The 27624-nt window shown below is 39.4% G+C and overlaps 1 protein-coding gene across 1 annotated transcript in view; it reads left to right on the top strand.

Moving 5' to 3' along the window:
• Window positions 1–27624, top strand: part of C3H1orf87 (chromosome 3 C1orf87 homolog) — a 72248-nt gene that overhangs the window by 16480 nt on the left and 28144 nt on the right. The window contains exons 3-7 of the mRNA XM_066372188.1: window positions 7156–7284; window positions 7840–8103; window positions 9307–9428; window positions 12892–13081; window positions 20662–20759. Of these exons, the coding sequence (XP_066228285.1) occupies window positions 7156–7284; window positions 7840–8103; window positions 9307–9428; window positions 12892–13081; window positions 20662–20759 (803 nt within the window). The remainder of the gene's footprint in view (window positions 1–7155; window positions 7285–7839; window positions 8104–9306; window positions 9429–12891; window positions 13082–20661; window positions 20760–27624) is intronic.

Here is a 27624-nt window from a genome sequence, read left to right as displayed (position 1 = left end):
TAGATTCTTTACTAACTCTGTAGCACCAGAGGGAGATGAGATGTCCCTTCCCCCACCACCAAAACCCCCCCCACAAAACTCAACAAGGTTTTTTGTGGGAGGCTCAGCAGGACTAACACTCAACCACCAAACAGCAAGGCCTTGTGGGAGGTGTGGGCCTAATTGGTTCTGTCTGCCAAGAGTGTGGCACTGGCTTGCCAGATGGCACCCACAGTTGCCTGGTGCAGAGACCCTCATTACCACCTTGACAACTGGTAAATGGAATCATGCCTCAGTGAAAAACACACACACACCTACACACACACACACACACCAATCAGAACTCCTTCTAGACCAGGTGTTCCCAAACTGCGGCCCCCTGAGGCCATTTATCCAGTCCCCTGACACACTTCCGGAAGGGGCACCTCTTTCATTGGTGGGCAGTGAGAGGAGCACTGTATGTGGCGGCCCTCCAACGGTCTGAGGCACAGTGAACTGGCCCCCTGTGTAAAAAGTTTGGGACCCCTGTCTAAACCCTCATCCCTCACAAACAGATGAAAATAAGCTCTCCTGCCTGGCATGTAAGAGGCAGTCTGGACTATTTTAATTTTCTCCAAAAAAGGAGTTGCTGATAAATACTGAGATGACGTGGTTGAGGGTGAGCACGTGTGATATTTTTTTCTAAATTACAGATCCAGTTTGGAGAATACTATTACTAGGAAGTTAGTAAAGCAGAAAATGTTAAGTGAATTTGTTTCACGTATGTAAGAAAAGTAAGGTATCTTAGAAATCAACATGTATTTATATAAAACTTCATTTCACAAATGAAGAATGAAGAGACCCTAAGAGCTGAATGATTTGTTCAAGGTTTCAAAAATGAAGAGCCTGCTCTTTTCACCACCAGCCCTAGGGGATTTTTGTCCCCAAAGTCTGCTCCTCAAGTGTCTTTGAAAATATATAGATTGTTTACATTGTTTCACAGAATCATCAGCTCTGCCTTCTCAGAAAATAAAAAAGAATGTATGTCATGTGTGACTAGCAACAAACTCAGTAGCAGGGTTTCAAGAATAAAATTAGAGTGTGCTTTTGTATCTGGCACCATGAAAATCAAAGTGTGAGTGCTTTAATTTTAATAATTATCACAGTTGACTGGTAATTTTTTAAAAACTCCTTTTGCTTGTTTTATATTGCTTGTTCTGCACAATAGCCCTGTGAGGTAGGGAGAGGCCCAGGATGTTATTCTCACATAGTAGATCAATAGACAGACATCAAGGACATTCCCAGTTGGCTGTGTCTTGGTGGCTCAGATTTAACATATTCAGAATCTTCTATTCTGCTCTTCTTGTCTCTGTGTCTCACAGCTCTCTCAGCTGCACCTGCAAGTAAACTGGCCATGCTTTCCTTCCCTCTCTCCCTAACTCTGATAACCAACTAATCACCAAGCCCTTTAAATTCTACCCCCTTTATGTCTCTCAAAACTTCCCTCTTATTTGGCCCTGGCCGGTTGGCTCAGCAGTAGAGCGTCGGCCTGGCGTGCGGGGGACCCGGGTTCAATTCCCGGCCAGGGCACATAGGAGAAGCGCCCATTTGCTTCTCCACCCCCCCCTCCTTCCTCTCTCTCTCTCTCTTCCCCTCCCGCAGCCAAAGCTCCATTGGAGCAAAGATGGCCCGGGCGCTGAGGATGGCTCCTTGGCCTCTGCCCCAGGCACTAAAGTGGCTCTGGTCTCAGCAGAGCGACCCTCCAGAGGGGCAGAGCATCGCCCCCTGGTGGGCAGAGCGTCGCCCCCTGGTGGGCAGAGCGTCGCCCCTGGTGGGCGTGCCGGGTGGATCCTGGTTGGGCGCATGCGGGAGTCTGTCTGACTGTCTCTCCCAGTTTCCAGCTTCAGAAAAATACAAAAAAAAAACAAAAAACTTTCCTCTTATTTATGTTTCCTCTGCCATCACCATAGTAGGACCACCATTATATCTCAGCAGGGAGATTTTAATTATCTTCAAATTGGTTCCCCTTTTCTATCCTTTCCTCTCTGCATTGGTCCGCTATTATAATACTTCTGTGTAACAAGTTACCCCCATACTCAGTGGTTTACAAAAACTCATGCCCACATCTGCAGATGTGAACTAATACAGTATTTACTTATTTCAGTTGGGCTTTCCTCGAGTTGGCTACTCACTATAAATTTGGTTCAAGTCTTCTCTGTGTTTTTCTTATTGGTCTGAATAAATGAGCAGTTCAACGCAAATTCTTCTCATAGTGTGGACATATTTCAAGAGGACAAACTCAACCACAGTACATTTTAAGTCTTTGTTTGTGTCCTATCTGCCAATAGCTCACTGGCCAAAGCAAATCACATGTCAAAGCATAACACTTATGGGGCAGGGATATTTATGCTACCTCTTTTAGGAGAAACTTCAAACCACAAATCAAGAGTAATCCCTACGTAAAACATTGAAAACCACTGTTTAATTTTCATTGCCCTAGTATAAAATTCAAACTCCTTGACTTAACATTTTTTTTTTTTTTATGGTTAGCATGTATTTTTATTTTTCCTGTCTTACTCTCTCTCTCTCTTTTTTTTTTTTTTTTTTTTTTTTTATATAATTTTATTTTTTTAATGGGGTGACATCAATAAATCAGGATACATATATTCAAAGATAACAAGTCCAGGTTATCTTGTCGTTCAATTATGTTGCATACCCACCACCCAAAGTCAGATTGTCCTCTGTCACCTTCTATCTTGTTTTCTTTGTGCCCCTCCCCACCCCCTATCCCTCTCCCATTCCCCCCTCCCCCCCGTAACCACCACACTCTTATCAATGTCTCTTAGTTTCACTATTATGTCCCACCTACGTATGGAATAATACAGTTCCTGGTTTTTTCTGATTTACTTATTTTGCTTCGTATCATGTTATCAAGATCCCACCATTTTGCTGTAAATGTTCCGATGTCATCATTTCTTATGGCTGAGTAGTATTCCATAGTGTATATGTGCCACATCTTCTTTATCCAGTCATCTATTGATGGGCTTTTTGGTTGTTTCCATGTCCTGGCCACTGTGAACAATGCTGCAATAAACATGGGGCTGCATGTGTCTTTACGTATCAATGTTTCTGAGTTTTTGGGATATATACCCAGTAGAGGGATTGCTGGGTCATAAGGTAGTTCTATTTTCAGTTTTTTGAGGAACCACCATACTTTCTTCCATAATAGTTGTACTACTTTACATTCCCACCAACAGTGTATGAGGGTTCCTTTTTCTCCACAGCCTCTCCAACATTTGCTGTTACCTGACTTGCTAATAACAGCTAATCGAACAGGTGTGAGGTGGTATCTCATTGCCGTTTTGATTTGCATTTCTCTAATAGCTAAAGAAGATGAGCATCTTTTCATATATCTGTTGGCCATTTGTATTTCTTCCTGGGAGAAGTGTCTATTCATATCCTCTTCCCATTTTTTTATTGGATTGTTTGTTTGTTTGTTGTTGAGTTTTATGAGTTCTTTGTATATTTTGGATATTAGGCCCTTATCTGAGCTGTCGTTTGAAAAAATCATTTCCCATTTAGTTGGCTTTCTGTTTATTTTGTTATCAGTTTCTCTTGCTGAGCAAAAACTTCTTAGTCTGATGTAGTCCCATTCATTAATTTTTGCCTTCACTTCTCTTGCCATTGGAGTCAAATTTATAAAATGCTCTTTAAAACCCAGGTCCCTGAGTTGAGTACCTATGTCTTCTTCTATGTACTTAATTGTTTCAGGTCTTATGTTTAGATCTTTGATCCATTTTGAGTTAATTTTTGTACAGGGGGAGAGACTGTAGTCCAGTTTCATTCTTTTGCATGTGGCTTTCCAGGTTTCCCAGCACCATTTATTGAAGAGGCTTTCTTTTCTCCATTGTGTGTTGTTGGCCCCTTTATCAAAAATTATTTGACTATATATATGTGGTTTTATTTCTGGACTTTCTATTCTGTTCCATTGGTCTGAGTGTCTATTTTTCTGCCAATACCATGCTGTTTTGATTGTCGTGGCCCTATAATAGAGTTTGAAGTCAGGTATTGAAATGCCCCCAGCTTCATTCTTTTTCTTTAGGATTGCTTTGGCTATTCGGGGTTTTTTATAGTTCCATATAAATCTGATGATTTTTTGCTCTATTTCTTTAAAAAATGTCATTGGAAGTTTGATGGGAATTGCATTAAATTTGTATATTGCTTTGGGTAATATAGCCATCTTGATTATATTTATTCTTCCTAGCCAAGAACAAGGTATATTCTTCCATCTCATTATATCTTTTTCGATTTCCCTTAACAATGGTTTATAGTTTTCATTATATAAGTCCTTTACATTCTTTGTTATGTTTATTCCTAAGTATTTTATTTTTTTTGTTGCAATCGTGAAGGGGATTATTCTTTTGAGTTCCTTCTCAGTTGTTTCATTGTTGGCATATAGAAAGGCTATTGACTTCTGTATGTTAATTTTGTATCCTGCGACCTTACTGTATTGGCTTATTGTTTCTAGTAGTCTTTTTGTGGATTCTTTGGGGTTTTCGATGTATAGTATCATATCATCTGCAAAAAGTGATACCTTTACTTCTTCTTTTCCGATATGGATGCCTTTTATTTCTTTGCTTGACTTAACATTTTAACTCAACTTTGTCTTCTCTCTGCTTCTCTCCCATCCCCACCTTTCACTAAACTGAACTTCAGTTTCCCAGATAGTATCTTGGTCTTGTTTACCGCCTATCTTTTCCCCGTGCTATTCCTTTTATGTGAAATTCTCTTCCCTCCATCTTTATTTAATCCTAATTACAGTGAGGTCTCAACTTAGATATCAGCTCAGTATTAGTCACAGTAAGTAGAATGGGGAAGCAACCGAGGTGTCCATCAACAGATGACTGGATAAACAAAATGTGTATGCATACAATGAAATATTATTCATTGTATAAGCAATAGGACTTTATAAGTATGCATTTGATACTGTCTCTGTGAATTTTCATTTCTATAACTATGTTAAAATAGTCTTATTTATAAGCAGTCTTTAAAAAAAACTTGTTTACAATTCAAACACTTGCAACTATGGCAAAGTGTCAGATGGAGAGACAACTATCTTTGAAAAAAGAGTTTATTATTTACGTTTTCCACAAAAAGGAGGCCCACCACCTCACACACAGCCACACAGGGAAGTGATAAGGTCAGTCAGGAGGCAGGAGAAGTGAGGGGACAGCACAGGCCACAGACTCTTGTGGAGTTTCCACGAGAAAGGAAAAGCAGGGTAAACTGGTTAGCTTCCCCAGCAGGCTTTGGGTACAGGTCCCTAGTTGTCTGGTGTCCGGACCTTGGTTGATTTTAGGCAGGAGGAAACTGGGTTTGTGCACAAAGCTTAGATAAAGGGGGTGATTGGGGATACGGCCGCAGGTCTGTTTGGCTGGCAGATCAGGGTATTAGCAGGCAGCTGTTCACTATCTCTAGGGAATTAGCTAGGCCTGAAGGGGACAGTCTCCTCCAGACAGACAGGCCCTCTAAGATGTCAAACCATCATAAAATATGAGAAATAAAACACACTATAGCTCACAGAGAGAGGGAATAGGATTTCTATCATTGACCCTTGTTCCAGCATTGATTCTGTTACCCTTTAATAACATTGCTCTTGAGAGGTAATAGTCTGGGTTTTTTAACCTCTTATAGTCCATTCTTGACAAAGTTCTCAACTGCCTTTGCTGCCCTTCCTAAATCTGCTAATTAAAAAAGCATAAGGACAAAAATTAATGAATGAGACTACATCAGACTAAGAAGTTTTTGCTCAGCAAGAGAAACTGATAACAAAATAAACAGCCAACTAAATGGGAAATGATATTTTCAAACAACAGCTCAGGTAAGGGCCTAGTATCCAAAATATACAAAGAACTCATAAAACTCTACAACAAACAAACAAACAATCCAATAAAAAAATGAGAAGAGGACATGAAAAGACACTTCTTCCAGGAAGAAATACAAATGGCCAACAGATATATGAAAAGATGCTCATCTTCTTTAGTTATTAGAGAAATGCAAATCAAAACTGCAATGGGATACCACCTCACACCTATTAGATTAGCTATTATCAACAAGACAAGTAAAATAGCAAATGTTGGAGAGGCTGTGGAGAAAAAGGAACCCTCATACACTGTTGGTGGGAATGTAAAGTAGTACAACTATTATGGAAGAAAGTATGGTGGTCCCTCAAAAAACTGAAAATAGAACTACCTTATGACCCAGCAATCCCTCTACTGGGTATATACCCCCAAAACTCAGAAACATTAATACGTAAAGATACATGCAGCCCCATGTTCATTGCAGCATTGTTCACAGTGACCAGGACATGGAAACAACCAAAAAGCCCATCAATAGATGACTGGATAAAGAAGATGTGGCACATATACACTATGGAATACTACTCAGCCATAAGAAATGATGACATCAGATCATTTACAGCAAAATGGTGGGATCTTGATAACATTATACGAAGTGAAATAAGTAAATCAGAAAAAACCAGGAACTGCATTATTCTATACATAGGTGGGACATAAAAGTGAAACTAAGAGACATTGATAAGAGTGTGGTGGTTACGGGGGGGGGGGGGGAGGAGGAATGGGAGAGGGAAAGGGGGAGAGGGAGGGGCACAAAGAAAACAAGATAGAAGGTGACAGAGGACAATCTGACTTTGGGTGATGGGTATGCAACATAAGTGAATGACAAGATAACCTGGAGTTGTTATTTTTGAATATATGTATCCTGATTTATTGATGTTGCCCCATTAAAAATAAAATTATTCAAAAAAGAAAAAAAGCCTAAGGATACCTTTATCTCCAATAAGAACCCCAATCTGTCTATAAATACCTTATGTTCTACCTAACTTTTATTTGTACAGATACCTTCTTTCTTATACAAGCAAAACAATATGTAATTGTTCATATATTTGTCAAACACTTATTAATTAACATAAGGCTGAAATTGATGTTGAGGCAAACTTTCTTCTTTGGGGACTCGGAGACCTAATGAGTACCTGGACTAAAGTCATTTGGAACTAGGAATATGTTTTAAGAAATTGGTTGGCTCACTTATAGTGTCTCTTCTTTCCTCTTTCTTTTTCCCTTCCCCCTTCTGACACATACTACTATTTGTCTTTGTTTCTTTCAAACTTCCAACCAGGCACATGTCCATTGCATCTCTGTACCAACTGGAGACCAGTCCCTGTCTTATATCCATGGCCTCCCCAGGAGAAAATTTAAGGACTGGTCCTTGGAACAGATGGGAAGGGGAGGCTCTGACCAACCTGAGGTGTGTATGCTGAGTCAGTGAGTTGTTCTCTGTTGCAGATAGAGGAGTATTAGTTGCTGACTATATATATTTTGACGTGAAGCAGATAAACAGTCTGAGGATGGAGTAGTGGACACCTGACTCCATATGTCTAATTATCTTTCCAGGAAGCTTTCCTGGGGAGCTGAGAGGAAAACCTTAACTGTCTCAACTTCTTCCTCCCACCTTCCTCCTCCCAAATCTAGTAGATCTCTAAGATATGTCATTCTAAATTTTCATATAATCAAAAAGTTATTTTGTAAAATACAGATGATAGTCCTTAAGGAGCCTTTTGACGGACAGAGCATGTATCCTGAAATTATTTGCTTCTTGTCTTGTGAAGGAGAGGGTCCCGAGGCATTAAAAATTAATAAATACACCCAGACTGAACACTTACCTTCAGGTATCACTAATTCATCCTATTCGAGGCTAGGATCAAAGTGGATGCTCCCATACCAGCCCTGCTAGGCTACCGCTTCCTTGCACTGACCTTCAGCCATATTTCAGAGCCCTGTTAATTTGCTGTTGCTGTGTCAGGACATTGGCCAGAGGTCAAGTGGATTGACAAAAGAAGACATTTTCCTTCTCAACGTTGTCAGAAGAGAACTCAAGTCACACCCTTTGAGTACTGGCTTATTAGACAAGCTTCAAAAAGAGCTGAAAATCCTGGATCCCATCGCTTCAGGATTTCTTCTTCAGTCTCAGCTGAGTCACCTCTTTCTGAGGCATGGAGTCTCTCTCCAGCTACTGACAGGTAGGATCCTCTGCCAGAGATTCTCCAGGGATGGCTCTCCTGAAATGGTATGGCCACCTTGCCATTTTGAGGGTGGATTCCTTTTATTTATTTTACTTACACTCACCAGAGAAATAGAATTACAATCCTACATTCTTTCCTAAAAAAATAACCTTTCTTATTGACCCTAAGATACAAAGCTTATTTATATTCATCTGTGGGAACCTCTAGTCAGAATAGACCAGACTAGAAAATAAATTTAGGTCTCTTCGTCTTGTTTAATTTTTCTTTAAAGGGCTTTCCTGTCCCAACCTTCAATGTCTACTAACACTACAGGGGGAGTTACAGACTCAAGATAATGGGTGCACTTAACTCTATTTACAAGCTGAGAAGTCTGTATACTCCAAGGTAAGAATGGAGATCTTGACTAAGATGTATTATAGTTCCTAGAGAGTGGGAGGTGTTTTTGAACTATAACTTATCACCATCAATTTACTTATTAAGCAACTGGAGGAGGAGGAGGAGGAGGAGGAGGAGGAGGAGGAGGAGGTGGAGGAGGTGGTGGAGGTGGAGTTGGAGGAGGAGGAGGTTGTAGAGGTCATGGTGGAGGTGGTAGTGGTGGTGGTAAGCTAATATAATAAGACCTTATCTCAAATAATCTGAATATATCTAAATATAAGCATATATTATATATATAATTAATATATAAGAATTGTGGGAGAGAGAGCATAGAGAGAGAGGATAAAGGCTAGGTTATGATGTAGTAACAAATAGCCCCAAATCTTAGTTGCTTAAAACAACAAAGCTTATTTTTTGTTTGCATTACATTTCTGTAATGAGTCAGCCACAGGCTCTTCTTAGCATAGTCATTTTCTTAACTCCAAAACCCAGGCTGATGAAGCAGACACTCCGGAATATCTTTACATATAGAAGAAGGTGGAAAGGAGAACTCTAGAAGGTCTCATGTCAACAGTTTAATCCTCAACTCAGAAGTAGCACATGTCCCTTCTGCTCATAACTCATTGTCCAGAACTGGTTACGTGGGTCTACCCAACCACACGGCAACCAGAAAGTACAATTTTACCATTTACTCAGAAGGGAGAATAATAGGAATATTTGGTTTAAAAGCACTAATAATTATTAAATTATATTTTTAAGCTGCTTTAAAAACTTTTAATGGTAAACAATTTCAAACACATTTTATTTCAGCAGGCCTTTTTCCTATAAGTGTAAATTAAATGAGGATGTTCTGTTTTATTTTTAATTTTCAGGTGAACTATGAAAAGCTACTGTGTTTTTTAAAAGTTGCAGCTGCAGATGATTCACAGCCAAGCAAAACATTTGTGAACAGCAGCCTGCAGAAAGCTCAGGGTGGTAGCCACCCCAGTGAGAGGTACTGTCTCCCTCTTTGTGGGCATATTATTCCTAGACTTGTAGGGCGAGCAGAGCCCGCCATTCACTCAACAAACGCACCCAATGCAGGAACACTCTGCTGCTCATCAACACTTGGCTTATACTTAGAGTTTTCTCTCTCTATGTTGTACATAGGTTGACACAAGAAATTATTTACAGCAGTTGCACAGGTTTCTTAACATCAAGTGTGTGTCTTTTTTATGAGGTGGATATGTGAAAATGAAAAACATTATGAAGAAATGGTTGTTTACTGGTGCAGAACTCATCTAGAGTATGATTCCAGCAATATGTTCAGTCACTGAACTCCTGGGCTACAGGTACGAACACAGGAACATTGGAGGCACAGGAATCAATAATGCCTTCACATACTCTCAAGGAAAAGAAATGAATAAAATTAAAAATAGAATGTGAGGAATATCATTAGTGATGGAACACCGTCGACCATGATGGTCTGTGCATTCTCCACAAAAAAGTGGCCAAGTGCTGTGGAGTAGGAGCATAACTCCTTTGCCAGAAGCCTGGACTCATCCCTGTCTCTGCCACTAACTGGCTCTGTAACCTTAGGCTAGTCACTGACCTTCTCTGTTGCTTCCATTCTCCAACTGTAAAATGGGAATAATAATAGAATTAACTCCAGAGATTTGTAACAGTGACTGAGTTAATTAATGCATAGTCCTTTTTAAAAAGTCCCTGGTACTCAGTAAGTGCTATATAAATGTTTGTTATTATTTTTAATTGTCCTTCCAGAAGATACTCTTTTCTTTCCAGTTACAGATAAAGTGACATAGTGACTAAGAGCCATGGGATAGGAATTAACCACTTTCCTTTAAGAAAAAGGTAGCGTTTTCTGTACAAATGTCCCTACAGTGTGCCTTTTTGACTCTAACACGTCATTCAACAAAAATTCATTGAATATCAGCTGCTTGCCAACACTTTGCTGGGCACAATGAATTCAGAGATTGGCAAGGCCCAATCACTCCTTCAAGGGCTCACAGACTTAAGAAAGTGATATGGCCATGTAGATATGCCAGACAAATACCACTCTTGGAGGAACTGACCTACTGAAAGCCATAAACCCCGATAATTTTTCAATAATCAGTAGCCACGCTTATGTAATACAGACTGTGAGATTTAGGTCCCTGAGAGTTAATAGACTGTGCACCAGAAAACATGGCCGCTCATTGGCAGGTATGGGTCTTATAAGCCCTAGTCAGGAGGCTTCTCCAGAGCCCTAGACTCAGTTATGTCTCCTTACTGTATGGTCCCATAGATTTTCCCCTTCATAACAGACATTGTACTTTTAATTACTTACTTGACATATGAGGTTAGGAATAGCTTGTGTCTTGGCCAACTCAGTGTCTAGCACAGTTCTAGCACAAATCCTGGCACATGGGACATGCTCAGTGTTGAGTGTAATTGACACCTCCAATTATCCAAAGAGCCTGCATCACTTCACATGCAAAGACATTTAGGTATCTGCCCTATAAAAAAAAGTACATAAAGAGATCACTTTGAACTCATCAGAGAAGGTGCTGCTTTACACAAACCAGACATGGTGTGTGTAGAAGTAAACGCAGGATTAATGGTCTGTAAAGAATCCAGGTTCTTTGTTAATTAATGTGCCGTTCAGGAAAGTGCCCTCCCATGATCTTTCAGGTAGATCCTCTAATGAGGCAGCTCTGTGATGTTTAAAAAGCCTCCAGAATCACTGGTGGGAGCAGGAGTGGCAATACTACCATCACCTAAGTTGGACCAGATGAAATCAACTCTTGCAGCAGATTTTCTAAGAAACCCCACCAGCTGCAGTAAACAGGTTCCATACAACATCTGCCCATGCAATAATCACTGTACAGAGATGGGGGCTAGAGCTTCATGAATTCCTACCCCCAGAAACTGGCATTGCAAGAAAAGAAAAAAGGAGGGAAAACTTCTGATTCAAAGCTGGGATAGATACGTGTAATTGGCAAGGCCCTAGTCATGTGCCCTCAGCAGCATGGTAAAGCAAATAGCAGGCATTTTCCTCTGCTAGAGTGAGAGGCAGACTCCTGAGCTGGGGAACTCCATGGACAAGGAAAAGATGGCATACAGCGAGGAGACCAAAACAAAGACAAATAGCCACTGGTCTTTTCCTGTACCAAACTTCTGAATATATATTAGCTATTATTAAGTAATTCAGAATAGCATAGTTTGGTGCCAAAGCTCAAGTAGGAGATTCAGAGCAAAAGGAGATCCAGTATAACCTTCAGGAAAGTTAAATACATCTAAAAATAACCCATTGCAGGGACTGTACAACATCTCCCAGAAATAGAAAGGAACAAAACAGACTCAACTCACATCTTATGGAGCATCCACTAGGGAAGTCAGACATGAAATAATGACTGAGCAAATAAAGATGAGAATACAACTCAAGGGAGACTTAGAAAGGAAAAAGACAAGGATCTATAAGGGTTATCAAGCAGGGGGTGCTGCAGCATCCTGAGGGCCTCCTATGTGCATCAGTCCCCAACTCCGCACTCAGTGCCATCATATTGGTAGCTTGAAATTAGCCATGGTGGGCATATTCACACCACGAGAATTAGTAGTGCTCCAAATTAGGGCTTTATCCTAAAGAGCTGTTTGTTAGATTCACCAGCACACGCCTGAAAGTAAACTACTTTAGATGAGTAGGGGTTGGGGTGTGTCACTTCACTCTAGGGAAGTGACACTTAAGCTGACACAATGGAAATTAGGATCAAGAGTCACTGCAGAGAAAATAGTTTGGTCAGATCTGGAAGGACACATACCTTTGAAAGTTAAATAAGTAAACATTTCAAACTAGTTTCATAAAATAAATGACTTCAACATTTAATAGCTCTGGTATTTTCCACCTGTTATATAAAGTGACAAAAGTCAGATACCATCTGAATAATTACATATGTTGGCATGCCAACTGGTAAATACATAATTACCCCCAAACTTTCCTGGGTTTTCCTGATACAAATAGCAGAGTTAAGGATAATGTAGGAAGCTCGCCTGGTTCACAATTTTTTTTTATATAGGATCCCTGGTTACAAGGACCTACCAGGATCTGCTTTGCTTTGTGATGATGTACAATTTGGAAATTTGATTATCTGGGCTTTAAAAAGTAAGATCTAGCAGGGGAAGGAAACTACTATGGACACTTTTCATTTTTTCTGTCAACCTGGCAAAAAGAGAGCAGGTTACAAACTTGGGTCTATATTCTAGTCAAATGTCTTGGTTCCTCCTGGAGATGAGGCTATGGTGCACACTAGACTAGAATAGGTTTGAGGTAATCTTTGGAATCAGCACAGACAGTCCCACGGCCAGGTTCCCAAGATTCAGAAGGCCGTACTGGGTGGGTTTTCTGGTTTGCCAGTATGTAACAGAGTTGCGAGACATAGATGGAAACACACAGAAGTTTTGAGTGGATCCTCTTTTCACAGACTTTCCCCTGCCCTTCCAAGCAGTACTGCCCCTCAACATTCCAACTTACAGTCAGAAGTGAACAAGAGCCTGTTGGAGATCTTCAAGATGGCACTCAGGACAGCCAATGGCAAACTCAATATAGAGAGCCTTAATCTGAGTTTTCGAAAAGAAGATCATGCATTCTCTGGCTACCTGCCCCTACCCAAGGTAACCAAAATTAGATTTCAGATTTTTTCATCTCTAAAAATCTACCTTGCAGCATTGAGTCTATAGTAAGAAGGCACAGTTAGGAACTATGTTCTGCCTGTGGAATGTATTACAGTTTTTTATTTTCTGTGCCAGAAAGGAGAAAAATAAAATAGAAAAGGAATTATGGAACGTGCGGAACTGCTCCAGGAATTACTTATGTCAAGCTATGTTTTATGTTAACAATATAGAATATGGCAATACCCAAATAATATTTCACTATGAAAAACAAGTATTTTGCCAAAGCCAAATGTTCATTTCTCACATCTTCTACCGGCTTCTATGAGGTCAGCATGGGGTATCCCAGTCCTTAGGAACATGAAACTATAAGGATCTATGTGATTTACTGCTGAAAGAAATGAACGTGTTCCTTTTGGAGAGCTAATTAACAGTGCAGATGTGTTTCATGGAAGAAGATCCAGAACCATAAACGCCAGTCATGAGGCTACCTAGGATACAGGCAAAATAATAATTACCACTAATACTACAATTCCATTAACAGCAACCGTCACCATTGAGCTTTCCTGAGTTCTCATTAAGTGCCAAGTGCTGCACTACATGCTTTACTTGCATCATCTCATCCAACCTTGAAAATAGCGACAGACTCTAAGTAGTTGTTACCATACTCATTTAATAAATTTTAAAATCTGAGTCTCGGAGAAGCCAGTTGAGTCACCCAAGGACCTCAGCTAGCAAGTGGCAGAGGAAGGATTCAAAATACAGAAAAAAACTGGAAATTAAGAACCAGAATTGGAACTCCATTAGGCAGAAGACATCTGGAAGATTCCACTGAGCTCAGGACACAAAAGTTAGAATTCCAGAAAAGTAGAAGAAATTGGAAAGTACAGAAGGGGTGGGATTGGGGGAATTGAGTCCCATTGGAAAAATTGAAAAATATCTTTCATCTAGGTAAATAGTGGTTTGCTCAGTGGGTAGAGCATCAGATGCCTGGTTTGCAAATGTCCCCAGTTTGACCCCCGATCAGGGCACATATTAGAAGTGACCATCTGCTTCTCTTCCCCTCTCTCTCCCTGTTCTTTCTCTCTTCCCCTCTCACAGCCAGTGGCTCGATTGTTTTGAGTGTTGGCCCTGGGCACTGAGGATAGCGCAGTTGGTCTGAGCCAGCCCCAGATGCTGAGGATAGTGCAGTTGGTCTGAGCCAGCCCCAGACGCTGAGGATAGCGCAGTTGATATCAAGCATCAGACCCAGATGGTGGTCACCAGGTGGGTCCTGGTAGGGCATGTGTGGGTGTCTGTTTCTCTATCTCCCCTCCTCTTATTTAAAAAAAGAATTGGAAGTCAGAGAATTTAAAAGAACAAGTGATGTTTACTAAGGAAATAAGGGTACAATATGCTGTAACTGGGTTCTTATTCTAGCACAGAAGTAGCTTTCTCTATGCTTTCATTTATACAGTCAACTAAGCGTGCCGAGGTAAAGTTCATGATAGTGTGTGTGTGACTGTTACAAGCATATTTTACTAGAAAGAGAACACGACAGTAGATTCCATTCATCTTAGATCGATGTTTTTATGTTCAGGAGTAGATTGGTAGGAGAAATACAAATTTTTCATTATTAGAAACTACATCACACCATCAGTGCTCAGTTGTTCTCAGATGATACTCATAGAATGGAACATAAATGACTTGAAAATCAAAGTAAATCTGCTTAAACCCTTTGAGTCTCAGATTTTTCATCTGGAAAAACTGGGTTCCAAATATCTGCCTCCTGTCAGTTGTTAAATAAGATAAGCCTGTGAAGGCACTTAGCGCACTGCGTGACACCTGAGCGCTGGCTATCAGAGAAGGCCTTGAACTTCTCCAGCCACAGCTGGCCCTGAAAGCTTCAATTTGTGGTTCACATCCAAGGAAATGGGACACATTTTCCTTAAAGCTGGTCTGCATCTCGTGAGCCATCTGGCATCTTTGAAAACATCTGGAACTCACTCAAAGTATATTACAGTTCTGGGAGGCATGTAAAATACAATTCTGTTTTCCCAGAATGTGAGACAAATTGAAGCCCAAGGGACGCTGGATACAAGAAGCAGCAGTTCCAGTCCAGCATCCTTGCTCCTGGACATAGGACTTCAGAGTAGCCCAGGAAGGGCCACCTGAGTTAGGAGGGGTTTTCTTTTTGAACAGTACTAAATCTCTTTACAGAGCAGTACAGAGAATCACAGACCACCTTACATTTCTCATAAAATCTGTGCATTCTGTGCTGGACAGAGGTCACAGGCTGAGGCACATCCTCATATCCAACATTTCAGAGGGTTCACAAATGATCTGTAGTTTCTCAGATAAATAAATGCAGTCCTGAAGAATAATCTTGGGTCCTGTTACTGAGATCAATGGAATTTTGACCACTGTCAAAGAACAGTATGAAAATATATCAAAGGTCCATTATCTTCTTTCTATGGACTCACTCGTCTTATTCCTCTAGCACACCTTTGATGCAATGACGGCTCTGGAAAGACTGCTGAGGCAAAGGATCTGCGTACATTTATTAGCCACCTGCCCATTACCCAAGTAGATTCAATAGGTTTGTAGAATCTAAGAAACTCCCATGGACACAGGTTCAGTTTAACCACTTTGGGATATAATCTATATTTTTCATCTCTTGAACTCATTCTCTTTCTGCTGTACATCCCAAACTACTCCCAGAGCTTCCTCCCAGGAGGAGCTAGCTAGAACACACGTGGCTGTAATTCCAATTGCTCTGCTTCATTTTCATGCAAATTCCTCCTTATCATCAACAGGGAGTCCCATCACTGAGGAAACCCGGAGTTTGTGAAGTTTGTTCTAGTAGCAAGACTTAAACTATGACACTAGTTGATCTAGTGACCAGGACTATAAGACAGTCTTCTGCAGTTTTTCAGCCCCTCTTTGTATTTGGTAGTTTCTGTATCAGTGCACTCTGCCCTAAAACTATAAAATTATTTCTAGTAGCTTCAAATCCTTCCCTTCTTCCAGTTCAACAGCAATCCTTCTGAGCAATATGGCATTACTTATTCTATTCCCGCATTCAACATGTTATCCACTCGGTGTGTTCTAGGAACTGTGATAAGGCTGAGGACAACAGACTATTACAATTTCAGGAACTCCAGGGAAAGGCAGCATTTTAAACATGTTGTCACAATTCTGTATACCAAATATAGTGATGGCAGTAACTTTAAAGACCAAAAATTACCAACCTAGCCTAGTCTAAGAACTCTCCAGAGGAGGAAATGCAAATACTGAATCTTAGAGGATAGGTGAATTTGGCAGGGAATTGGAGGAAGCAGCAGAGGAAGGAATCAGAAAGGTATCCTAGGTAAGAGGAGCAATGAGAAATGGCCCTGAAAGGAGAGAGTATGGTTAATTCAGGGAACTGGTGATCACTTGTAAAGTCAGAACACAGTGAACACGTGGTGGCTGAGGATGGTGGGAGATGCTGCTCAAGTTGATGCTAGAATGAGAAGTAGGAGCTCATTTATGAAATTCTCAAGGAGTGTCAGTTTTATCCTGAAGGCACAGAGGAATCATCAAAGGATATTAAACAAGTGAATGATATGATCAAATTTGAAATTTGAAAAGAGCACTGTAATAGAATATGGAGCATTAGAGGCAGAGAGATCCTTTAGAAGGCTAGTCCAGTAATTCACGCAAGAAATTATGAGGGTCTAAATCAGGGCAGTAACAGGAGAAATGGAGATATTAAGGAGGTACAAAAGTAGGTCTTGATGACTAATTGGGTGTGGGCCCTGAATTGGAAGAATCAAAAATGACTCCTGGGGTTGGGGCTTTGGCAACTTGGCGAATGGTCTCTGAGACAGGAAACAGAAGTTTGAAAGGATATAGGAAGGGATGATGAGTTCAGGTTTGAACATGTTGATCCAGGTTAGAAAGGTTAAAATTAAATTATAATTTAAGGATCTTGAATACGGAGTTGAAGCATTTGGAGTAATTAGGATTACTGAGGCCATAATGAAAAGTGAGAAGGGCAGGTTGAGGAAGACACTCATTGTTAAGGAAGAGGTGGACAAAAAAAAGCCATCAAAGGAGCCTAAAAAATAATCAAAAGATGTGGGAGTGGCCAAAAAGCCAAGAGATTGGCAATGTCCATGCCCTGAAAAACCCATCTATAATTAGCACTGAAAAGTATTCATTAAATTGGAAACCATGGAAGTTACTAGTGACTTGCTAAAAACAGTTTAAGTATAGTGACGGGGTAAAATGCAAATGAAGCCAAAAATGGGAAGAGAGGAAGTTGAGAGAGCATCTGTGTACCACTCTTTCAAGAAGCATTTTGTGAAAATGAATAATTATTTCACATGAATAAGTGAATATCTTATTTCTAAATAAGATAATTGAGTTATATTTGATTTTTTTAATTCCTTATTAAACAGAAGAAACTTCACATAATCACTTTCTTATTGAGCAAAGGTCATCAGTATAATATTCACGCTTTAGAGGATTTTAATAACAATCCTGAATAACACTAAATTGCCAGGATTTGCTAGTCGACATTTCTATTACTCCTCTAAACTGTCAGCAGTTAGTTCTTAGTAGCTGTCAGCTACTTCTAGGAATCCTGATGTACTACTATTTCTAACCTGCTGTTCATTTTAGACTTTAGCAAAACGCAATACTGCCAGAAGTAAATAGCTATTTTTAGAGTAATCTTTTAATATTGATGTTTAAAAACACATGAATAGGCTCTAATCATGATAAATAAATTCTTATTTATGGAGTAAAATGGAAAAATGTGACTAATTTCTACCGCTCGAAATTTATTTTTGCTAACCTCTGTCCATACACACTATACTCTTCAGTGTCTTCAACTCTTTCATTCACTTCCTCATTCACCCATGTACTCATTTATTCAATAATTATTGATCTTTTATTTTGTAATTGTGCTAGGCAGTCAGGATAGAAAAATGAAGGAAACACAATTCCAACCATCAGTAAGACACTGTCTTGTAGAAAAGCTCTAATGAATAGATAATGACTGCCCAGCAGGGAAAAGGGTATAAAAATATAATAGACTGGATAATCTCAAAACCCATGCAGTTTCTAAACAACACCATGCTTTCTCACCCATTATTTACAATGCATTTCATCTTCCCAGAATTCTCCCCAACCCCTTGTTCTTCTGGCAAACTCTTAGCTGTTTTGTGTGTGTGTTTCAAATGCATCTTTTTTTTTTCTTCTGTTAGGTTTCCCTGACACAACTCCCCTACATCTAGTAAGCAGTATCTGCAAGTTTCAAACCCCAGATTTGTTGTTTGTTTCCTTCCACATGGACAAAGGAAAATTATCTTTTTGTCAGTGTTTTAAAGTCTAGATTTTATTATTATTTCGGTGTGGTCAGACTAACAGATCAGGAGCTGACTGCCATTGAAAAACTAGTGTGTTACTCACAGTTCCCGAGAAGAGGCGCATGGCCCGCCCACCACACAGGCCACATGGGAAGCACCAAGTCTATCAGAAAGCAGTAACAATAAGGGGGAAAAGTGGGCAAGAGTCTTCATTGTGGACTAAGCAAGGCAGGGTAACCAGGTTTAGGATTGACTAGATTGAATAAGTTGGGTCCTGGTGCATAGAGTCTGTCCCAACTGACCCAGTAGTCGGCCATGGGGTGACAAGGGCAGGGAAATAGTGGCCCAATGTGAAAGTCTCAATAAAGGAGATGGTTGGTTTCAATATGGAAGGCACACTTTCTTTCTTTTTTTTTTTTTTTTTTTTTTTTTTGTATTTTTCTAAAATTGGAAACAGAGAGGCAGTCAGACAGACTCCCGCATGCGCCCGACCGGGATCCACCCGACACGCCCACCAGGGGGCAATGCTCTGCCCATCCGCGGTGTCGCTCTGTCATGACAGGAGCCACTCTAGTGCCTGGGGCAGAGGCCAAGGAGCCATCCCCGCGCCCGGGCCATCTTTTGCTCCAATGGAGCCTCAGCTGCGGGAGGGGAAGAGAGAGACAGAGAGGAAGGAGAGGGGGAGGAGTGAAGAAGCAGATGGATGCTTCTCCTGTGTGCCCTGGCTGGGAATCGAACCCGGGACTTCTGCACGCCAGGCCGAGGCTCTACCACTGAGCCAACCAGCCAGGGCCTAGAAGGCACACTTTCAAGCCAGTCCTTTACTATATCTAAGAATTGGTTAGCCCTGGGAGGAGCAATCTCTCTAGAGTCAGCAAAGCCCCATGGTGTCAAAATATCAGCTCAAAATAAAAAATCATGCTCAATGTAGTTATTATACTGAAGCTGCTCTCAAAATAATAATAGCTACTATTTAGCCCAAACACTAAATTAGACATTTCAATTTTTGTTCTTTGTCCCTTTCTTCCTTCTCTCCATTCTCCCTTCTTCTCTCTCTCTTTATCTCTCTCTCTTATTCTTTCTCTTCCTACTTCTTTCCTTTCATCTTCTCTGTTTCTCCTCTCTCCCTTTTCCTCCATGTTTCCTCCCATTCCTTCTTTTCTTCATTCGACAGATATTAATCCAATGTCTACTAAAAGTTGGAAACTATTCTAATTGCTTATTCTTTTTATGTATTTTTCACAGAATACTGGGAAGTAGAAAACTCTAATCTTATTTAGTAAATGAAGTAAGTGGTCATGGAAAGGTTAGTAACTTCCTGAGTGCACACAGATCACAAACAGATCTGGTGTTTAGAATAAGTCCTGTTTTATCCCAAAGTTATGCTAAACATACACCATATGCTATCACACCCCTAAGTTTCACATGTTACCCACCCACCAACTTGAGAACTGAACTGGTTTGTCAGCTAGACTCAGGAAACTGCAGTGACACTTCATTCATTCATCCAAGTCATTTATGGAGCATCTGGTTTCTGGACTAAGTTCCATGATTTATTAACTATGTGACACTGAGAAAGTCAATTAATCTCTTTAAAACTTGGTTTCCTCCCACATAAAATGCAGATAGTAATATTATCATGCTAATACAATGTTTTATAAATCAAAGTAGATGTACAAAAGCATTTTGCAATTTACCTATATAAAAGTATATGTAATTTCTAGACCTTGACCAACCCATTTTGTGGCAGAGAGAAATTTAATATAAGAATTGTACATTTCAGGCCTGACCTGTGGTGGCGCAGTGGATAAAGCGTCAACCTGGAAATGCTGAGGTTGCCGGTTCAAAACCCTGGGCTTGCCTGGTCAAGGCACATATGGGAGTTGATGCTTCCTGCTCCTCCCCCCTTCTCTCTCTCTCTCTCTTTTTCTCTGTCTCTCACTCTCTCTCCCCTCTCTATAATGAATAAATAAAAAAATCTTTAAAAAAATTTAAAAAAAATAAAAAGAATTGTCCATTTCACTGACTTCCACGTAATGAATTATACCTGTGTGTCAACCAAATAAATATTTGCTGTTTGCTGAGCATTCAGTTGGACATTCATTGTCTTAAATGATATCCTAATGGTTCAATGCACTTCAGGGTATTTATTCTTTGTCAACACCATATAGGTTCTAATCATGGAAAGAAATTCAAATTTTGATTTCATTACAGTGACTCATACTTTATATCCTTTCTTATTTGCAGGTCAGGGCTATATGTGGGAAACATGGATTATATCTGACTTTGAGCCTCCTAGAAACATTGCTTAGCCATCAAGATTTGGCTTACCAAAATGAAATAAAGTAAGTTGATTTTTTATTCACAGAGCCCTCTAAAAAGATACTAAAGATATGTCTTTAAACTAAAGTTTTATATGTGAAACAATCAATTTCATCACCTAAAGACAGAGTTAAGAAATGTTTGCTTATATATATTACGAGCAAATAGTCTTCTTAGCCATGATTATTGATAATCAAATTTATCATTTTACCTTAAACCAGTGGTCCCCAACCCCTGGGCCGTGGGCCGGTACCAGTCCATGGGCCATTTGGTACCAGTCCACAGAGAAAGAATAAATAACTTATATTATTTCCGTTTATTTATATTTAAGTCTGAACGATGTTTTATTTTTTAAAAAATGACCAGATTCCCTCTGTTACATCTGTCTAAGACTCACTCTTGATGCTTGTCTCAGTCACGTGATACATTTATCTGTCCCACCCTAAAGGCCGGTCCGTGAAAATATTTTCTGACATTAAACCGGTCCGTGGCCCAAAAAAGGTTGGGGACCACTGCCTTAAACAACTAAAATATAGAATGGACTAAATGAAGCAATAGTTTTCAGATCCTGTACAAGAAGCAACACAGAGCAGTGATTCTTTTTCCTTCTTTTCCAAGTGAGAGAAGGAGAAGTAGAGAGACAGATTACTGCATGATCCTGACCAGCATCCACCTGGCAAACCCCATCTGGGGCCGATGCTCTACCCATCTGGGGCCATGCATGCAACTGAGCTATTTTTAGGGCCTGAAGCAGAGGCTCCATGGAGCCATCCTCAGCACCCAGGGTCAGTGTGCTTGAACCAATTGAGCCTTGACTGCTGGAAGGAGAGAGAAAGAGAGAGAGAGGAGGAGGGGTGGGGAAGCAGATGGGTGTTTCTTCTGTGTGCCCTGATTGGAAATTGAAACTGGGGCATCCATATGCAGGGCAGATGCTCTACCACTAAGCCACTGGCCAGGGCCAAAGCAGTGATTCTTGAAAGAAAAAACAAATGAGGTAAGCTCAGCTTATTGAACAAAAAGGCGTAATCCAAACTTAGCCCAGCATTCTCCTTGAGCTAAAGAGAAAGAGCATGAAGCTCAAGAAGGTCATCAAGGCTAGAATGCACAGTACAGAACAAGAGAGAGGAGAGATACCCAGAGAGTTCTTTCTGGAGTTTTCCAAAGAGTTACCCTTGAGTCTTCATGTTAGTACTAGCCAATGTAAGCATTTGAGGAAACCACCCAAGTCCAGAGAAAAAAGAACAAAGTGGAAAAATGCTTAGCTCTCACACAGGGTTGGGAATAGTTCCTATTTTCACAAATCAGAGAGGAACACATGTGGCTTTGAATCGAGTCCTCAGAAAGTTACTGGGCTGCAGTGAGGCCAAATTACCTTAGACAAATTAACAAATTTTAAAAGTCCTAATAAAGTTCAAAATGATCAAACTGTTTCCAATTTACTTAACAACATCCAAAAACAAATCCCTCCCCCCAAAAAAACTTCTAAAGGAATCAAAAAATATGAAAAATGTAAAATTCACAATTTCTGGCATTCATACAAAATTAGCAGGCATGAAAAGAAGCAAAAATATAAAAGTATAATCTATTGGGAGAAAAACTAATTAATAGAAGCAAATTCACAAACAGAGATGATAAATAGTAGATCAGGGCATTAAAAGAGCAATTATAAATATACTTCACATGTTTCTAAAAGCATAAACATAATGAGAGATATGGAAGATATAAAAAGAGAGCCAAAACCAATAACCCCAGTCTAATAATACACTTTAAAATAACCAATGGTCAAACAAGAAATCACAAGGGGAATTATAAAATATGTTGAACTGCATTAAAATGAAAACAACATACCAGTAATCCTTGGCTTTTCTCTTTTCTCACATTTTATATCCAATTCATCAGTAACCCATTAATAAATCAACTCTGTGTTCAGAATACATCCAGAACCTGGTCACTCCTCATCACCTCTATTGTTACTTAACACTCCATCCCAGCTACCATTATCTTTCTCCTGGATTACTATAATAGCCTTCTAACTGAACTCTCTTCTCCTTGTCTCTTGCTTATCCTCAATACGGCAGTTATAGTGACCTATTAAACTCTAAAATAGTTCATGTCATTGTTTTTCTCATAACACTGAAAGAGCATCTTATTTCACTCAGAGATTTAAAAAAATCAAAGTCCTTATAAAGCATTCCAGATGCTCTGCTGTTCCCCCATCATGTCTCTGGCTCCATCTACAACTTTCTTTGCTCATTATGTTTCAGTCACATTGTCCTCCTTGCTTCCTTAAGCACACCACGCACACATCCGCCATCGCACCTTTCCTCCAAATGTTTCCTTTACCTAAAATGCTCTTTCCCCAGATACCTTCATGGTAACTCCTTCACTTTTCAAGGTTTTGCTCAAATGTCACTTTATCAATGAGACCTATACTAACCACCCTATTTAAAGTTGTAGTCCCCACCCATTCTTACCCATAACTGCTTTCCTTTTGCTTTCTTCTATACACTTATCAACTGCTAATGTGTTCGGTAATTTGCTGATGTGTGATGTTTACTGTTATTATCTGTTGATTTCTAATAGAGTATAGACTATAGTGTCATAAGGCAGGCAGAATCTTTGTTTTATTCACTGATGTATCCCAAAGGTCTAAAGCAGTGCCTGGCTCATAGTAAGTATTCAACAAATATGGAATTTAAGTGAACTAGAAAAGGAATGGAGCCTCAAAATACCCTTAAGGATACAGATACATGAATTCTAACTAGTCCGTAGCTCAGGCATGGCCAACATACGGCCCGCGTGCTGGATCTGGCCCACGTAATGAGTTTATGTGGCCCGTAATTAAATTTTTTATATTCTCCGCACAACGCACTGTGGAAATGAAAAAAGTGGTACTTTTAAATCGTTATACATAAACTACGATATCTAACCATTGTACAACAATGAAAGTTAGAATCTCAGCTACTCAGAAGTGGAAGCATCTTTGATTATTGGAAATGGAGATATTTAAGAAGATAGTGATACATAGAAAAGAATTCCGCGTGTGAATAATCTAGGGTTAACTTCCAATAATTGGTCGAATGGATTCACGATACTTCTTTATTTTAAAAAAAAATTCCATTATAAGGATTTACAACTTTTGTACTCATCTGTGCAATTTTTATAAGCAACTGAATAATGAAAAATATGGAAATTTTAAAAAACTTGCCAAGGAATATTTAGTAATCTTCAGCTCAACTTATATTTATGAACAAACTTTTTCTTTGATGAATCTAAATAAAAGTACAACAAGACCAAGATTGAATGACTTACATTTGGAGGCTGTGTTAAGAATAGCTACTACAAGTATAGAGCCAGATATTAAAAAAATAATAGGTGATGCATAATACCTCAACATGTCACATTAGTTTTTTTGTTAATTTGTTGTACTAAATTACTTACATTTATTCATAAACAAATTACATAATAAAATTTTTTTACTTAAAATGAATCATTTTTGTATTTAACATTTTTTAATTTTAATATTTCATCTGGCCTGTGAAAACGTTTTCTTTCTAATCTGGCCTGGGGGCAAAAACTGTTGGCCACGCCTGCCCTAGCTCATGGTCAAATTGAAGAAGGCCTTCTCTAATCACCTCATCAGAACCAGGTCCCTTGTTATTATATTTCCTAGCACTTATTATTACACTGTTCACAAAAATTAGAGGATCAGGGAATGTGCAGATCCTCCAGTACTTTCAGCCTTTTCTATAGTGCATTTTTCACCAATGAAATAAAATTTGGTTTTGCATCTCACTTGCATAATTGAACAACTTTCTTTGACTTGTTGTTTGCTTTTCTGATGTTCTTATTTGATAAAAAAAATCAAATGCTGCTTTTTTATCGCTTCATATTCATTTTAAAATATCCCCTAATTTTTGTGAGCAGTGTATTTGTAATTACGCATTTATTTGTGTGATTTGTTAGTTTAATGTCCAGATAGTGATCTCTGTGCTAGTCATGGCAAAGAGCATGACTGCTACCCTCACATTTTATTCTCAGCATCTTGAAGGTTGGTATCTGGCACATGGTAGGTACACAATAAATACTGATTATTTTAGTTGTTTAACAAACATTTATTGAGTGCCTGCTGTATACCAATCAGTATTCTAGTCATTGGAAATGCAGATATGAATAAAAAAAGCCCCTTCCCTCATGAAGCTTATATTCTAACAGGGAAGAGGAACAAGTTAGAATCTGTGGCATATCACTTGGTGATAAGAGCAGTACAAAACAACAAAGAAGAGTAAAGGTTATGGGAAACATCAACTGATAAATAAATGATAATAGAAAGTAGAGCTTAGTCAATGAATTTCAATCAGACCAGCTCTGACCATGGGCATTTCCCTTCTATGAAACCTTGGGGGGTGGCTGAGCTAGGATAGAGGGAGGTGGCTAAGCAGCAAAAACAGAAGTAGAATAAGAGCCAAGTAGAAAACCAATGAGCTAAAATTGGGAGGCTCCAAAAGGCAATAATATAAAGGGAGGAAATGCAAATATCAAAGCTCACATTATACCTGGTATATAGTATACTTGATTAAAAGTTTGTGTTCAAATCAAGAGTCTAAGAATCAGAGATATGAAATTAAGAATGAATGGGGGGGAAATGAGGTTAGGCCACCTACATACCAATATTTTCACATTCCCATGATTTAATGTGCATATAAGAGAAGTGCCCTGATTTCTTTACTCACCTGTCTTTTGACCTTTGAATGTTCAAAGGCATCAAAACCATGAAACCACTGAAGAATTGCATGTATAAGTGATAAACCTGTTCTATCCTTAAACAGTCATTGGCTAAAGCTTCTTCTGGTGAATGAAATCCATTCCCTTAAAGGCTTTGTATGCAAACCTATATCCTTAAGAGATTAAAGATGCAATTTAGACGCACACTTCAGGAGCTGAATGCATGAATCATTATTTTAGTACATATTGTCCATTAATCTGCTGTTCAACTGGGAACCCATTTGGAATGTGGCTGCTTGCTAATTAGCAGGATTCTAGTGCTGAGCTGCTTCCTGATTAAATGTCCTTTAGAATCAATAAAACATCAGGAGGGATTATGGTGATGTGGGATTAGCCCCATCTAACCAAATAAAATGAATTATGTTCTCTTCTTAAACTGTCACATTGCAAGAGCTGATGAGAGGAGCAATTTCGTGAATGCTGTTGCAAAGTTGTTCTTTGTGTGTGTGTTTTTGTAACATTGAGATTTTGTTTTTTGCCATTTGCCTACCAATTAGCAGAGACATTACTGAATGACTGCCAGAGTAAGGCGATTTTGAGAAAGACTTGATTAGGATTTCAAATCTCTACTCTGAATCGCCCTTATGTAAAATGAGTTCAGGTTGTGCTAGATGGAAATTATTATCCCTGTTCTTGGCTAGGAACATGTAAGTCAGAATTAGCATTTAATGTTTCTGTGTGACTTTGCAATAAATGGTAATTAAGGAGGGCAGAGAGAGAACAGGAGGCAAACTAATACTCTAAAATTGTATTGGCAAAATTAAATGCTTCAAACCCAGTTTAAAACACAGGCACACAACCAAATTGTGTTGGGGTAGGGGATAAATAATGAAGCTGCTATGGAAGCTTCATAAATAAAGTGGAGCAACTGACACAGCCACAAGTAGGACTTATCATACACATCTGGCCCATTATTAAGAGTGCAATTAGGTTGAAAAGGACTGGTTTGATAATCCCAGGAACAACCAGAGGATTTTAGGAGATAAAGGAAACATGAGGTGTCTGATTCAGCAATTACTTTTTAATGGGAATAGGAAAATTGTTAGGCAGTGAGCTAGTAGAGATGGGGTTTAGATTTACCCATTGGTTTGGTCTTGGAAACTGGACCTGGCTTTTAAGAGTTTGTTAATTTCAGTCTTCTCTTCCAGAAGCCTATAATTTATATGGGGTGAAGATAATAACAATAATAAAGTTATTGTTATTATTAATAGTCAATAGTTATATAGTACTTACCATATTCCAGTCAATGTTATAAGTACCTTATAAATATTGACTATTTTCATCTTTGCAAGTGCCCCCAGCAGGTTAGTACTATCGTTTTTCAGATGAGGAAACTGAGTCACAGAGGTGTTAAATCAGAATGTAATTGAAAAATGAATTCATCAATAGGCTTAGTCAAATGCAGGCTCTCTAGCTTCAGGATCTTGGCTATTAATACATCATCCTACAAATCCTGCAAAACTCATAAGTTTATAGGTTGGTGACGAGGCACAGGAGACTCAGGCAAACTGTCTCAGGTCCATGGCTAGCTTCACCTTTGGGATTGGTATTGAACACATTTCTGGAATGAGGAGCTCAGCATCTCCTGAGTTCTCCTCTAGAACCCAGGAAAAGCATAGAATACAGATGCAAAAATAGGGAGGCTTGTAAGTTCCAGGAACAAATGTGGTTCAAAGAAGCCCAGAGCTTGCAGGTGGCTCTTCTCACCAGTTTGAAACTCCCACTATCCCGTTAGTCCTCATCCATGCAGAAAGGCAGCAGGAGCTCCAAAATCACACAGGCCAAGGTGGTTGGAAATCCTGGCCCAGAAATGCACTGGCTTTGGGAACTTGGGCAAGTAAATAATTTCTCTTAACCTTTATTTTCCATCTGTCAAATGGAAAAAGGAATCCTTTTGTCTGAATTTGAGTTTATTGCCTATGTGTTGGGGAAGGGCTTTGCTTCTCAGAACCAACTCTAGGGGAGAAGAATACAACTCAGGCTACGTGACCAAGGAAAATAGTGCAGTTAAATGAGCACTCCAGTAGGTGAGTGAAATAATGTAAACAAGTGGTCCCCAACCCCCGGGCAGCGGACCAGTACCAGTCCTCAGAGAAAGAATAA

This window comes from Saccopteryx leptura, chromosome 3, assembly GCF_036850995.1.
Source record: "Saccopteryx leptura isolate mSacLep1 chromosome 3, mSacLep1_pri_phased_curated, whole genome shotgun sequence".
Classification (NCBI taxonomy): Eukaryota; Metazoa; Chordata; class Mammalia; order Chiroptera; family Emballonuridae; genus Saccopteryx; species Saccopteryx leptura.
The sequence above is the reverse complement of the archived record's forward strand: the minus strand, read 5'-3'. Positions and strand labels throughout refer to the sequence as shown.